The sequence below is a fragment of the Hippichthys cyanospilos genome, chromosome 22 (genome assembly GCF_059441005.1).
Source record: "Hippichthys cyanospilos isolate Australia breed blue-spotted pipefish chromosome 22, RoL_Hcya_1.0, whole genome shotgun sequence".
NCBI lineage: Eukaryota > Metazoa > Chordata > Actinopteri > Syngnathiformes > Syngnathidae > Hippichthys > Hippichthys cyanospilos.
The window spans coordinates 2,922,435-2,935,805 of NC_142390.1; the positions used below are offsets into that span (position 1 = coordinate 2,922,435).

Sequence of the window (13,371 nt, forward strand, 5' to 3'; positions counted from 1 at the left end):
GACTGTAAGCTGCGGGTGATGTTTACGCATTATGTAACATGGGATATTTTATACATAGTAAGCAACTGCTCCTCGTCATAGATCAAGTGCTGCAACCAAGGCTGTCTATGAAGCGTTAGAAATAAGAATTTTCTGTAATGTGTCACTCCTATTTGTAAAATAATAAGCGCTCTCATGAACCAAATTAGACCTCAAACTAATAAATTGCTTCATTCACTGCTAGCCAGTTAAAACAGATTTTTTTGACGTCTTCAAGTGCAAATGTTGCAACCATGACAGTTTTTCAAGAGCTTTGCTGCCAGACGTTATGAAAAAAAAAATCTTCCGACAGTCGCTGACAGGTCCCGTAATCCTTTTGCCTTTGGGTGATGCTTCCTGATTAACGCAGGAATATCCAATCAGTGGAATTGTTGGCTTTGTTTTTCATTGAAATGGAGAGGTTATGTGTCACAATAATGGTGGGAAAAGATTTGAAATATTAGGAAAATATGGTATTTGGACAGGGGTGTGTAGACTATTCATTTATTACCCATTTTTTCATTTCACAGTCCATTGCTATGTGGAATTATGCGTCTGTTTCTATTTAAGTTGCACTAATGTCAGTTTTCCCATTTGTTTTTGTTTTGTTTGTGTGTTTTTGGTTGCAATCATTGGTCGGCGGCTTCTCCTGCTGCCGCTGATCGCCACTGCACGCAAAATGCCACAACCGTCATCTGGGCGACAACGGGTGGTGGATTCCCTCCCTTGTTTTCATTGTACTTTTCTTTTTCCCATTTTCACTTTCTCTTTCACGTGTTCCATTTCCCCCTCCTGTTTTCCGCTTTTTTGCTTCTTTTTTTTTTCCACGCCTGTTAGCACCCTGCAGAGTTGAAAGAGCTCCATGCTACATCTGGTAAGCGACTGACCTTTATTATTTTTTTTTAATTGAAAGGGCTAAGACAGGGGTGTTAAACTCATTTTAGGTCATGGGCTGCACGGAAAACTACTCTCAAGAAAATCATGGTATATATATCGGTATATATATATACCGGTGTCAATTATATTGTATATCCGCACCGGTTTATAAGGCACACCTTCAATGAACGGCCTCTAGCAATAACTTTTTGGTTTAAAAAAAAAATAATAGTACAAATAAATGGACCTAATGATGTAACGGATTGTAACCACATGTATTTCTGTCCCTTCAACAGCAGCAGCAGCATCTATAGTGTCCGGTGATGACGCCGTCTCTCTGACGCCAGGCAGGATGAGCCAGCGCCAGGTGAAGGAACGGGACAAGGACAGGGACAAGGACAAGGACAAGGAGACAGGACTCCAAACACCCAGCCGGGAACATATTGCCTCGCCGTCTTCACTTAGCCCGGGCGTCAGCTACAGCCATGGTATGTCGGGGGACTTTCTTTACTTTTACAAGCAAGAGTCAACATCATTTTAGATGATCAATTCCAAAATACTAGCATACAAAAAGACAGTATTTTATGGCATACTTACAATCTTCCGCTTTGCAGAAGCCACAATATGACACCTAAACATAGTGCCTGTGGTTTATTTGTGAAAACACTTAACCCTAAAAGGACCTTATTTTGGTGCCCAGCTGCTGGGGTTGTGCTCTTTGTCTTTTTTTTTTCTCTTCGTGCAGAAACAATGACTCATTCAGTCTCAAGGGGTTCGCAGGACGCATGCGTGTTTGCTGCTCATTACATTGTGCTCTGCCTTACCTTGCAAGGCTCCATTAAAAAAAAAAAAAAAAAGATTTAATGTGATTTATGACCGAAAACCAAAAAAAGAAAACCATCTAGTGCTTTAGCGTTGTGTTAGCACTCCCTCTTGTGGAGTCTAACAACATTGCAAGTGACTGTTTCGATTATTATTGATTTTTCAAGTCGTGAATTTGAATACCAGTGCAGTATTACATATTAAGTGCAAATCGGAGGCAGTAGGTGATACATAATTTTGTTGGGATACTTTAAATCATACCTTGTACGAACATGCAATTCTAAATAATACATAAGCAGCAGAATGTTGTTGTTTTAGAGAGTAAAATTAGAATAAATTGTTGTGCAATAGTGTGTAGCACATTACTATTAAATAAATATAAATTGAATAAATTAAAATTAAATATAAATAAAGAAAAATGCAATATCTATATTAATTGGGTTTATAATGGAGTCTCGACTTTTATCATGCTGAGGCATATGCCGCAAAGGGACATGAGCTGCTAACTCTTGATTATTTCTGTTCAAGTGTTTGAGACAGACTGGCGAGTGGGTGTGTGAAATTGCCCGCACAAAACTTGAGCTGACGTTGGTGCCAGAGAGTCCAGATGCCCTGAAATTATTATTTGGGCCTTGCAAATCAGCTTAGTGACTTTTCTTTGTAATGTTGTTTTGGGTTAGCATTCAAATGCACTTTGCCTGACCGTTTGCCTAAAAACAATTTTAATCTGTGGTAGTTCTATGTAGAAGATAAAGAAAATATGGCCTGTGACTGTGTTATATTGTGTCATCTGCTATTCATAATTTGTTTTTGAGCATTTTCCCCCCCTCTGCCCAGAATAGTCTGGTTAATGGCTCATCATCACTAATCACCAGCACGTCCTTGGCCCGCCTGCCTTAATGACTCACCGAAGCGAAAATAAACCCCGAAAAGGCTTTTTGATGTGGCTTTTGAATGTGATTGGGTGGTTGAAGAAAACCCGCAGGAAGGGCGGAGGTAAACGGTGACCACGATGGGCCGCCGGGGTCAATGCGGATTTAAGTTCATCTTGTGGGATTACAGCCTGCTAACAGTATGGTAGTTGGATGGCAAGGCCGGCCTTTATCCCTGCCTTGGGCCAATCTGCTCGTCTTGTCGCTTCTTTTACCTATGACCGCAGCCAATGAATGGTCTTAGAAGCCAGTGGAAATCAATTCGACGCTATGATGGCTAGTTCCATGGCAGCAGGGACTTAGCTACGCTTGGATGGCCGGAGGCTTGTCTGGGTTGACGCCGGAGAGATCTAAAGTAAGTTAATTTGCAAATTATTTGAACATTACAACCTGGCTTTAAAAGCGAGACGCAATTTCAATAGGCTTCCCTTCGGTGTTTATCCTCGCCGTGGACTCAGCTTTCGCGAATGTTGTCTAGGAGGCGCACTTGGTAAAATTATTCATCCCGTGTTGTCACACTTTGGTTCTTAAAAGGAAGTGTTTTGTAGCTGGGGGCGGTGGTGGGGGCTACAACGGGATGAAGCTGCTTTGTTCTAAAGCTAATCCCGGGTGTTTACGGAGTCTGCTTCCATCCAAGTGGTTGCCTGCATGTGACCACTTGTTTTCCCATGTCTTGTATTACTAAAGCTGCATGGTATCTTTGACTTGTAATCCACTGGGTTACAGTGTCACAGCAGGGTCATTTTTCCTATAGATCAATAGCGCTCCAATTTCTAAACCAAGCACCACCTCAAAAAAAAAAAATATCTCCACAGCTCTCCAATATTGACCAATATTAACAAACTAACATTAAAACATCCTTAAAAGTAATAATCAGATTGTCTATTTTCATCAATAGCGGTGAATGAGCTCAAGATTAACATTGCACTCAAATATTAGGAAAAAGAACTATATTTTAGTGATGTATTGCACAGAATTAAAAAAAACTACGACTTACAAAAACTACAACTAAACTACTTTATATACCATACATGCTGTAATTGCATTCCTGTGTTCCATAAGTCTGACCATGTTTTACAAAGAATCGCTATAATATGATATAGCAATATGTTTCCTGATGTTTCACTTAATTTGCTCTTAATTGGAAAAGAAAACTACTGGTCCTGTCAACATTTTGTTGGCGCTGTCCAACAAATAGCATGTAAATACAATTCATTGTTCATTTATTGAATTCTAGACAACAGATCTTTCTCTTGTAGTCTGCAGTGCATGCACCATGAATTTCCCTGTATGATTGTCGTTTAAATTATGAAGCATCAGACATAAGAACATTTTCTTTTGGATGCGGCTCCTCTCCCCATCCGGAGGGGAGTGAGTGGGAGGGGCTGAGGTTCTTCCAGGGTGATGCGTGCCTCGTCGCTCGCAGTCGAGAGAGTGAGAGAGAGAAGAGTGAAGGGAGGGAGCAGTCAGTTGAGGGAAGCGTTGAGGAAACAACGGCACTCCACTCTGAGCGCTTTTGCTCTGTCTTCTCTTTTGGTCGACTTGCTGGGCTGGCCGTAGGAGCGCGGGACCCCCCCTTTCAGCACCTTCCCTCGGGGTTTCTCAACCCCCACCGCCAGCACTCCCCATTCCCCTCACGCCCCGCCCGTCCCACCCTCCCTCCCTCCCCCCGCTCGCCGAGGGATCGCCCGCCGGCCCCCATGATGAAGGAGGAGGGCCTGCTGGGGCGTCGCCGCTTCTCCACGTGCGGCGGCACGGCCTCGCTGCGACCCCCGCACCCGGACGGACGCAAACTCATCCGCAATGCCTCTTTCGGGGGTTATAACGAGCTGTCGCCCATTTCGCTGTCAGGTGGGTGTCGGGAAGGAAGTAGGGGTAGTCAGCCCATCCTTTAGTTGTGCATCGTGATGGACACGTGTTGGTGTTGTTAGTGATGCTTAGTCATTACAGAAGGTGTGACTTGTATCGTACTTCCCATTTGGTTGTTTCGTGGCTGTCTAAGAAACAAGACAAACTATGTAGCTACTTTATGGTCATGTCATCATGTTGACGGTAAGAAAGGATTTTCTGTCATTGCCATGGCAACCCAGCAAGACTCTAATGCTGGTGGACCAGCCAGGAGACCTTTGATGCCAAGCTCTCTAATTTTGATGCGTATTATACGATCTGCTAACTTTGTATTCATCAAACGTGTGACTATCAAAGTTGAAACAACAACAGCTAACACAATTAAATGAAAATATTACCATATGTAATTCTCAACCAAAGTAAAAAAAACAGCACCAAAATACCAACTCAATTTTGTGACATTGACTACTATAACTCATAGTCGCTTTTTCCAATGTGTTGCTGCTCTTTAAAATGACAACAACAAAAAAGTTAGCCCTTAGTAGTTTTTAAATTGGCCATTTGTCTTGGCTAAAACCTGATGAATATTCTCATAGGCAACTTCACTGCTGCTCCAACTGCACAATGTTTAAAAAAAAAGAAAAATGCCTATCCTCTGCAGTCCAAATTTGGATTCTGTTGTCAGACTCTCCTTTGTCTGCTGGCAGCTGTTGATATGTTGTATCTGAATAGCATCATAAAAGTGGAGAGGAAATGTAATCTTAGACTCAAATGTGATGATTTGAGCAGTTTCATACATGCATTTTTACATTTGTTTGCTTCTCTTGAACTCGCGCACACTTTGAGCCAGTAGACGTCTGAGTCATTGTTTGTCCCCCAGCTACAGCTCCATTCTCTGATTTGGGATTGCTAACAGGCACCATTATTTTTGCAAGATAAACCGCAGACGACAGCTGGTCGCTTTTATTGCGCCGCCGTATTGTTTTGTTTCTGTTAGTCGTTTTGTTGCAGCAATTTCAAATTCTGCGTATAGAAGCCAGCCGAGGGATGAGGCTCACGTGTCACGGTTCCTTCTACGCAGACAGCCTTTGTTGTCCTGGCGCTGACTCAACTCACAATCAATAGTGTTTCACCATTGATTGTTTGGAAGGATATTTAACCTTTTGATGCGCAGCAAACTATCATAATATCAAATGGGCCACATTGATTTTCGAGGGGATTTCATGCTGGCTGAGGTTTTATTTCTTTACTTCATGATTTCATACATAAATACAGCATTCTGATTAATGTTGCCTTTGTGAAACATAAAATAAGCAGCAACATTCACCTAGCTGAAGTATTTTACGTGACGAAAATTCTCGTCCATGAGTTATATTCAGTACCATTTTCAGTACCATAAAAATAATTGAAAACCTGCCCAAGCTGTCTTTTATCTTGCATAATACTTAACATTAGATGGTGCACAGTGAGAGGGTTTGTTCTCATTTTTTCTTTTAGAAGAGCTGGCATGTTTTTTCCCCCCAAGACATCTGCCAAAATAATAATGAGGCAGTTGGCGGAAATCCCACACAAGTCAATCTGCTCCCTAAAAACCTGTTGTCTTTCTCACTGCATTTTATGTTGTAATCTTTTCATGGTAATTGTCTTAACATGCATTTTTTCCTACGAGGTCCGCCGGTCCCCAAGAGCGTTTTTAGGGTAGCCGAGGCAGTCGAGACAAGAATCTGACCTTATCTAAACCCCCTGTGAAATTTCTCTACAGTGTCGCCATTATCCCCTTGAAAAAGGGCAAATGGGAATAAATAAAGAATAGTCAGTCAGGCATCTGAGAACAGCAGCAGACTTGAAGGATGAATGCCGCAGTATTACGAGTGCAAAACTTCATTATGCTCTCTTATGCCCCCACTGTGTGCATTAAAGTTCTAGAGGATGCTGAGTCATGCCATGCTATAAGTGCCTGAATTGACCTTGACGTGTTTACCGCGAGAGGTTGGCATGGGGATTCGTGTCAAGTGGGTACAGATGCTCCGGCTGGATCATACTTTAAAGGGGAAGTCAACACAAAAATCTTCTTTACTGCCCCACATGTTTAAAAATGCACGTTGTGCATGGAAATATTTTGCGACAGTTTTGTAAACGGCGTCGCTAGCTCCAATTGGTTTGCTCCTAATTTGAAAAGAAACGTATATTACAGCATTACATTCGATTTGCTGCTACCTGCAGCAAACTTAAAAAACTTATAAAACATAAAACCTTTTTTTTTAGTTGCAGACATCCAATTGAAAATATATAGATTAATTTTGACGTGTTGACTGGCTTTTTCCTTTCTGTCTTTTTTGGCCGTAGGCTTCGAGAGAGGGAAGGAGGACCTTTTGTCATTGCCTTTGAAAGAGGACTCGCTTTCCATATCCAAAAGCAAGGTTCATATGATACACACTCAACAGCGATACAAACATTTATGAAAGATTTTAGTTCCGCTCCCTTGTTATGATGGAGCGTTCTGCATTCCTTCCTGTGCTGGCGTTTATTTCGGGCTTTATTTAACCCGACTTAATGATCCCGACTCATCCGCGTCTGTCTCTGGACGCTTTAAAAGACTCCCAATTGGCTTGCGTAGTTGACTGGCAGACGCGTTTCCACACCTCCAGGTGGCCTTTTATAGACCTGCTTCAGAGTGCTAAGTTTGGGCTACCGTGAAAAGCTATTGTTTTACGAGTAAGGCAAAGCTACTTTCTTCACGTCAGTGTTGAATTATTTATTTTTACATTTGTGTTAATTTCACTTTAGTTATCGCTTAACTCAAGTTGAATATCATAAGAATACTGACTATATACACAACTCTGATGATTGTTCCTCTTATTCTACTTGAATAACTCCTTATTTAACGTTTGACACTTTTGCAGTCGGAAACCAAGCTGTACAATGGCTCTGACAAGGACGTGTCTGCGTCTGGAGGCAAGCTCACAAAGAAAGAGTCCCTCAAGGTAAAAGCCGCCCTTTAAATCAGCTTACACATTGTTTATCCGGACACACTTAAGACGGCAAAGTGTTATGTATAGCCCCGTAACGCTGATGTCATAGGCTGTCAATTTGTTTCCCCATTAAAAGGCCAAATTACTCTTTATTTAATTATGCTGTATTGCCTTATGGGAAGTGTGACGATGCTGTGTTCAGGTCCAAAAGAAAAATTACAGGGAAGAGAAGAAAAGGGCGACAAAAGAGCTGCTCAGTACCATCACAGATCCTTCTGTCATTGTCATGGCTGACTGGCTAAAGGTAAGCAAGATTTGGATCATTCTTCAGTGCTCATTTTACCTCTGAGGACTGTTGGGTCCCCAGGACATGCAATACTACAAAACCAACACAGAAAATCGGGCTAGATTGACCCATTTGCGGGCCAACAGGCCCGCGGCCCGTAGCTTTGACAACCCTGATCCAGCCGCTTTTTCTGTCATCTAAAACAAGCTTAATGCTGAGTTTATCGTCTACACAAGGAAAGCTATAAAAATGACCTGATTTAAAGTAGTTAAATGAGAATTTTTTAGACTTTATTCAGTATGATCTTATTGTACAGTATGTGTTTTTATATATTGGTTTATAGATCCGCGGAACTCTGAAAAGCTGGACCAAGCTGTGGTGCGTGCTGAAACCGGGCGTCCTGCTCATTTATAAGACCCACAAGAATGGCCAGTGGGTGGGCACGGTGCTGCTCAACGCCTGCGAGCTCATCGAGCGACCCTCCAAGAAGGACGGCTTCTGCTTCAAGCTCTTTCACCCCCTCGAGCAGTCCATCTGGGCTGTCAAGGTCAGGAGAAATCCCCCAAGACCCCCCTAACCCTTAACAACACATTTAAATGAGCTTTTTCTTTCTTTTTTTTTTTTTTTAGATATTTACATTAATAATAAAAACAAGATTGAAATGGAATTTTCAACTCTCGAGTTGCTTTGTAGAAGCATTGCGACTGAAGCTTTGAGCCAAAATCCAAAATCATCCTTTTAATGATGTGACACATAACAAAGCATGACCTCAAAACCCTGTCCCGGATTATTACTCGGTGGTAATGGCAGGATAAGACTAGACTGAGTGCTATAAATGCAAAATGCTCTTTTTGCCAAAAACAAAATCCTTTGTCTCCGTATAGATTAATTAAATGGGACGTGAATGTCAAATACAAAATAAGGGTGCACCTGTAACACACACACAGAAAAAAAAACAAACATCCAGTCCACTTCAAGCACGATTGTGTTTCTAGTGTTGACTCTTGATTATTGTCTGTAGCGCTTCCTTCCAAAACAAACACTTGAGCCATTCAATTTGCGGGCCAGTTCTCTACAATACAAATGCATCAGTGTATTTCCAATTAGCCCTTGTAAATAATTCAAGGTCCTTTCAGGGTCCCAAAGGAGAAGCTGTGGGATCCATCACTCAGCCGTTACCCAGCAGCCACCTCATCTTCCGTGCGGCCTCGGAGTCTGATGGTAAGAGACAGGCTGTCGTTCATGCACTAGACATCATTTTTTTTTCTTGTCTTCTGACGCTTTATTCGTATCAGTTTTTTCAAGTTACAAGCTGTCACTTGATCGACTTTCTTTTTCAAACCATGTTATGTCTCAAAAGCAAGCAAGCTCACTGCTAACGTACAATGAGAAATGCCATTGATGTGCTAATGAGACTGGCAAGAATATTCAAAAAATTTATATCACCATGGCAAACAAACATTTCAGTTGTTAGATACTCAAAAGTTAATGTGCAACTGTAATGTATCGCTAGGAAGGAGTCCAAATGATGTCAAGTGATGTCGCTGACCAAGGTGCTAAAATTCGTAATGGTACTTCACGCTTAATGTCGCTGTCCTTGGTGCTGAACCAAGCAACAAGTCTGCAGACTGCGTGTGAAAATGGCTACATTCACGCCGGGTTCCTGTCAAACTAACAACCCGGCATGATATTTATTCTGTACAACATACCGTAGTTGGAAAATGGATCTTTTTGAGATGGAAATACAAATATACCACCAAATTGCACAAATCTGCACCCCCTAAATCTGGAGATGAAGTGGTGTTACTCACCCTTTACTCAATGAGAGGTAACTTTCTCCACAAATTTGTGTTCTAATTGTTGTTTGTTCTTTTGAGGTCGTTGCTGGATGGATGCCCTGGAATTGGCTCTGAAGTGCTCCAGTCTGCTGAAAAGAACCATGATCCGTGAAGGAAAGGAAGACATGAGTACAGTGGCATCTGGAGGAGAACATTCCCTGAATTTCTACAGCCTCCTACGTGCCCACAACATGCATGGATTCCAGTAAGTCTAAACAAATAGCTCAATATAATGAGCGTAACTCCATTATATACATCTTCTATACATGAAATTTTGGACACCAATAAAATTTGTCTGCGCTAGCCGGTCAGCACTAGATCAGTTTCATGCTTGTTGGTGTTCTTGGCAGCAGACATCTAATCCCAAGGCACTAAAGTATGTTTGTAATTTTCTTAGCTAACACAGCTCTAGCACTTTTTGGGAAATTCTTTTTTCTTTTGGCAAGCTCCGTTTGCTAAAATTGTTTTTAATAGAAGCTTGATAACTACTGAATCATTGTTTTTAAGCACGCAAATAGAATCAGCCTTTTGGCCTCTTGAACTCGGTTGAAATGTCAGCGTCTGCATTTATTTTCCTGTCCAGGTTTAATGACAGCGACCATTTAAAAGACCCAGACCTCTACTCCGACAAGTCCGACCGGGAGGGCGAGCCGGACCATGAGGAGTCTGACCCGGAAGGCCTGGAGAAGAGCGAGGAGAGCGACAGCGACACATCAGAGCGCCAGGACGACTCGTACGTGGACATGGACCCCAATGAGCACGTGCGGGAAACCTCATACCTGGAGCAGTCTCACGAGGAACTGGGCGAGGTATCCACTTTGATTATTTTTTTTTTTTTGTAGTAATAGCACATATTAGTCATTCTGAAATTGACTATATGTCAGTGAACATTTCCACAGCTCACTAATTAAACACCCACATAATTAGAGCATTTCACTTCTCATCACGAAATACTGTAATATTAGTTGCCCATCATAATTCCTCCATTTGACTCCAGGCCGGTGAAGCTGCCCAGACAGAGATCGTGTCAGAGGAGAACAAGTCGCTGATATGGACTCTGCTGAAGCAAGTGCGACCGGGAATGGATCTGTCCAAGGTGGTCCTGCCTACGTTTATCCTGGAGCCGAGGTCCTTCCTGGATAAACTCTCCGACTACTACTACCATGCTGACTTCCTGTCTGAGTAAGAGCTTCCCATACATTCCGCCGTCCACCAGTTCAGAATTTATTGATATTATTTTTGACTACCGTATTTCTCGAGACGCGATTTTAAGTCTACCTTTGACTTTTGTGGTTACATAGTTCATAGCTGTCTAATTAAAACACATGGTGTGTGTTTACTTTTAGACACATTTCTTCATCATATTTCGAATGACATAACGAGGCAAGAGTGAGGCAGTGTATGCGTGCGCAAAGATGCATATGCTGAAATTAATGTTGCAACAATAAGATGATTTGAAGCGGCAATAAGGCGGTGCTTGACGAAAGTGCATTTTTACAACGTTCATTGCAAACGCTTTAAAACGGATGCATGCAATATCCAATTAGAGGTATATATAATCATTTTAAGCCTTGTAAATTACCTATTAGTTATTTCACATTTGAATTATTGTTAATCAAACACAGATAAGCGGAAAGAAATTGTCTTGTTTTGAGTTTCATCTATTTTGTGCTTATTCCCACATCCAGGGCCGCGGTGGAGGAGAACGCTTACAATCGGATGAAGAAAGTGGTGAAGTGGTACATCTCCGGGTTCTATAAAAAGCCCAAGGTGTGAATCCTGAGCACTTCTACTTCCACGCCCTGGCAATGATATTAGAAATAGAATGCAATTTCTGTGCTAACGTGCTTGTAAATTGGCAGGGCTTGAAGAAGCCTTACAATCCCATTATTGGCGAGACTTACCGCTGCATGTGGCTCCACCAAAAGACCACCAGCAAGACTTTCTACATTGCAGAACAGGTAACAGCACCCATAAATAAATACATAAATAAATGCAGTACAGTGGAGTAGGAGTGAAATATGTCCTTGAGTATTTTGAGTAGCTTGCTTCAAAAATGCTTAAAAGACCTAATTATTCTGAATTGTATTATTTTACAGTGCCTGTTTTCACTATTTAGCGTCTAGCATCATTAGCAGCTTGCAATGGCAAGCGGTACTAAATGCTAGCAGCACTCAGTGTGGATTGTTAAAAGCTGTCGGATGGCTGTGCACTGCTGCTTATCACTTTTGAACAAAGCAGACTCAAATGTGCTTTTTTAGCCTGCAAAAATCACTTTTGTGGTTGTCTTCAGGTATCCCATCATCCACCTGTGTCAGCCTTTTATGTCAGCAACAGGAAGGATGGATTCTGCCTTAGCGGAAGCATCCTTGCCAAATCCAAATTCTATGGTAAAGCCCATAGAGAAATCTTAACTCGTTAAAAGTATACCAGTTTACTACTAAACTTCTTTCATTACTGTTTTTAGGAAACTCCTTGTCGGCCATATTAGATGGCGAGGCTCGACTTACTTTCCTCAACCGGGGCGAAGACTATGTGATGAACATGCCCTACGCTCACTGTAAAGGTATGTGTGTGCCCTGGTGAAATATTTATCATCATCATTGATTGTAATGTTTGGCTTTTGATTGTAATGTTTGGCTTTTGTTGCCCTGGCAACCTTGATGACTTTGTTAGGCATCCTGTACGGCACCATGACTCTGGAGCTTGGTGGTCAGATCACTATTGCGTGTGAAAAGACGGGCTACAGTTCTCAACTGGAATTTAAACTCAAGGTGAGACCACACCCATACGGACAATCCACAGCACCTCATTTCACTTGCCATCCGTTCTTCACTTTGCAGCCGTTCCTAGGAAGCAGCGACAGTGTCAACCAGGTATCTGGAAAGATCAAGCTGGGGAAGGAAGTTCTGGCAACTCTCGAGGGACATTGGGTAAGATTCTTATGATTACCAAACTATACATTCAGATCAAAGGAAATAATAGCTTTGTTGCGATGATGTCTTTAGGACAGCGAGATATTCATCAATGACAAAAAAACAGGAACTGTGGACACTTTCTGGAACCCAACACCAGATCTAAGGCAGAGCCGACTCACACGTTGTACAGTCCCGCCCGAGGAGCAGGGCGAGTTTGAATCAGAGAGGTAGACTTTGAACATCCCGAAAGCGGTGTCTCAAATCTGCGTCGATGACCTCCTTCCGCCGTCGTTTTTAGACTGTGGCAGCATGTGACGAGGGCCATCAACAACAAGGACCAGACGGAGGCCACCAACGAGAAGTTCATCCTGGAGGAAAATCAAAGGAAGTCGGCGCGGGAGAGGAAAGCCAAATGCGAGGAATGGAACCCCGCTCTGTTCGAGCAGGACCCCATCACTGGAGAGTGGCATTATAAATATGCTGAGTGAGTGAAATATATATGTGTGTATGTATGTACGCACACACAAAAATATGCTGGTGATCCTCATTTTCGATCCCTCCCCCGAAGCACAAGGCCGTGGGATCCCCTCAACGACTTGATCCAGTTTGAAAAAGACGGTTGTATCCAGACCAAGGTCCGACACCGCACCCCCATGGTACGTTCTGGCAGTCTTATTAGTCTGAGTAACCAGGGGTCGCGGAGGGACAATTGCAAGTGCCAGGTAGGTTTTTTTCCAAAACGTCTCACCGCCTCAGCCACCATCTAAGCAGCTTTTTTTTTGGCTTTGATATTTTTTTTTCCTCATTGCCTCCATCCTGCTCTTTGCCCTTTTTTTCTTGTCTTTTTCTGTCTGTGTCTTT

General features: G+C 42.3%; 1 protein-coding gene across 10 annotated transcripts in view; it reads left to right on the forward strand.

The window, feature by feature from the left end:
* Positions 1-13,371, forward strand: part of osbpl8 (oxysterol binding protein-like 8) — a 30,178-nt gene that overhangs the window by 13,364 nt on the left and 3,443 nt on the right. For 2 of the 10 annotated variants that reach the window (XM_088406489.1, XM_088406490.1), the window contains exons 4-21: positions 856-892; positions 1,191-1,382; positions 6,843-6,916; positions 7,400-7,480; positions 7,671-7,772; positions 8,098-8,301; positions 8,891-8,975; positions 9,632-9,797; positions 10,176-10,401; positions 10,590-10,774; positions 11,281-11,362; positions 11,455-11,553; positions 11,886-11,982; positions 12,060-12,158; positions 12,269-12,525; positions 12,601-12,737; positions 12,809-12,994; positions 13,079-13,232. In XM_088406489.1, the coding sequence (XP_088262615.1) occupies positions 856-892; positions 1,191-1,382; positions 6,843-6,916; positions 7,400-7,480; positions 7,671-7,772; positions 8,098-8,301; positions 8,891-8,975; positions 9,632-9,797; positions 10,176-10,401; positions 10,590-10,774; positions 11,281-11,362; positions 11,455-11,553; positions 11,886-11,982; positions 12,060-12,158; positions 12,269-12,525; positions 12,601-12,737; positions 12,809-12,994; positions 13,079-13,232 (2,463 nt within the window). Of the gene's footprint in view, positions 1-855; positions 893-1,190; positions 1,383-3,964; positions 4,500-6,842; positions 6,917-7,399; positions 7,481-7,670; positions 7,773-8,097; positions 8,302-8,890; positions 8,976-9,631; positions 9,798-10,175; positions 10,402-10,589; positions 10,775-11,280; positions 11,363-11,454; positions 11,554-11,885; positions 11,983-12,059; positions 12,159-12,268; positions 12,526-12,600; positions 12,738-12,808; positions 12,995-13,078; positions 13,233-13,371 lie in introns of those variants that run through there. The other 8 variants (XM_088406494.1, XM_088406495.1, XM_088406493.1 and 5 more) reach the window with 8 other exon arrangements.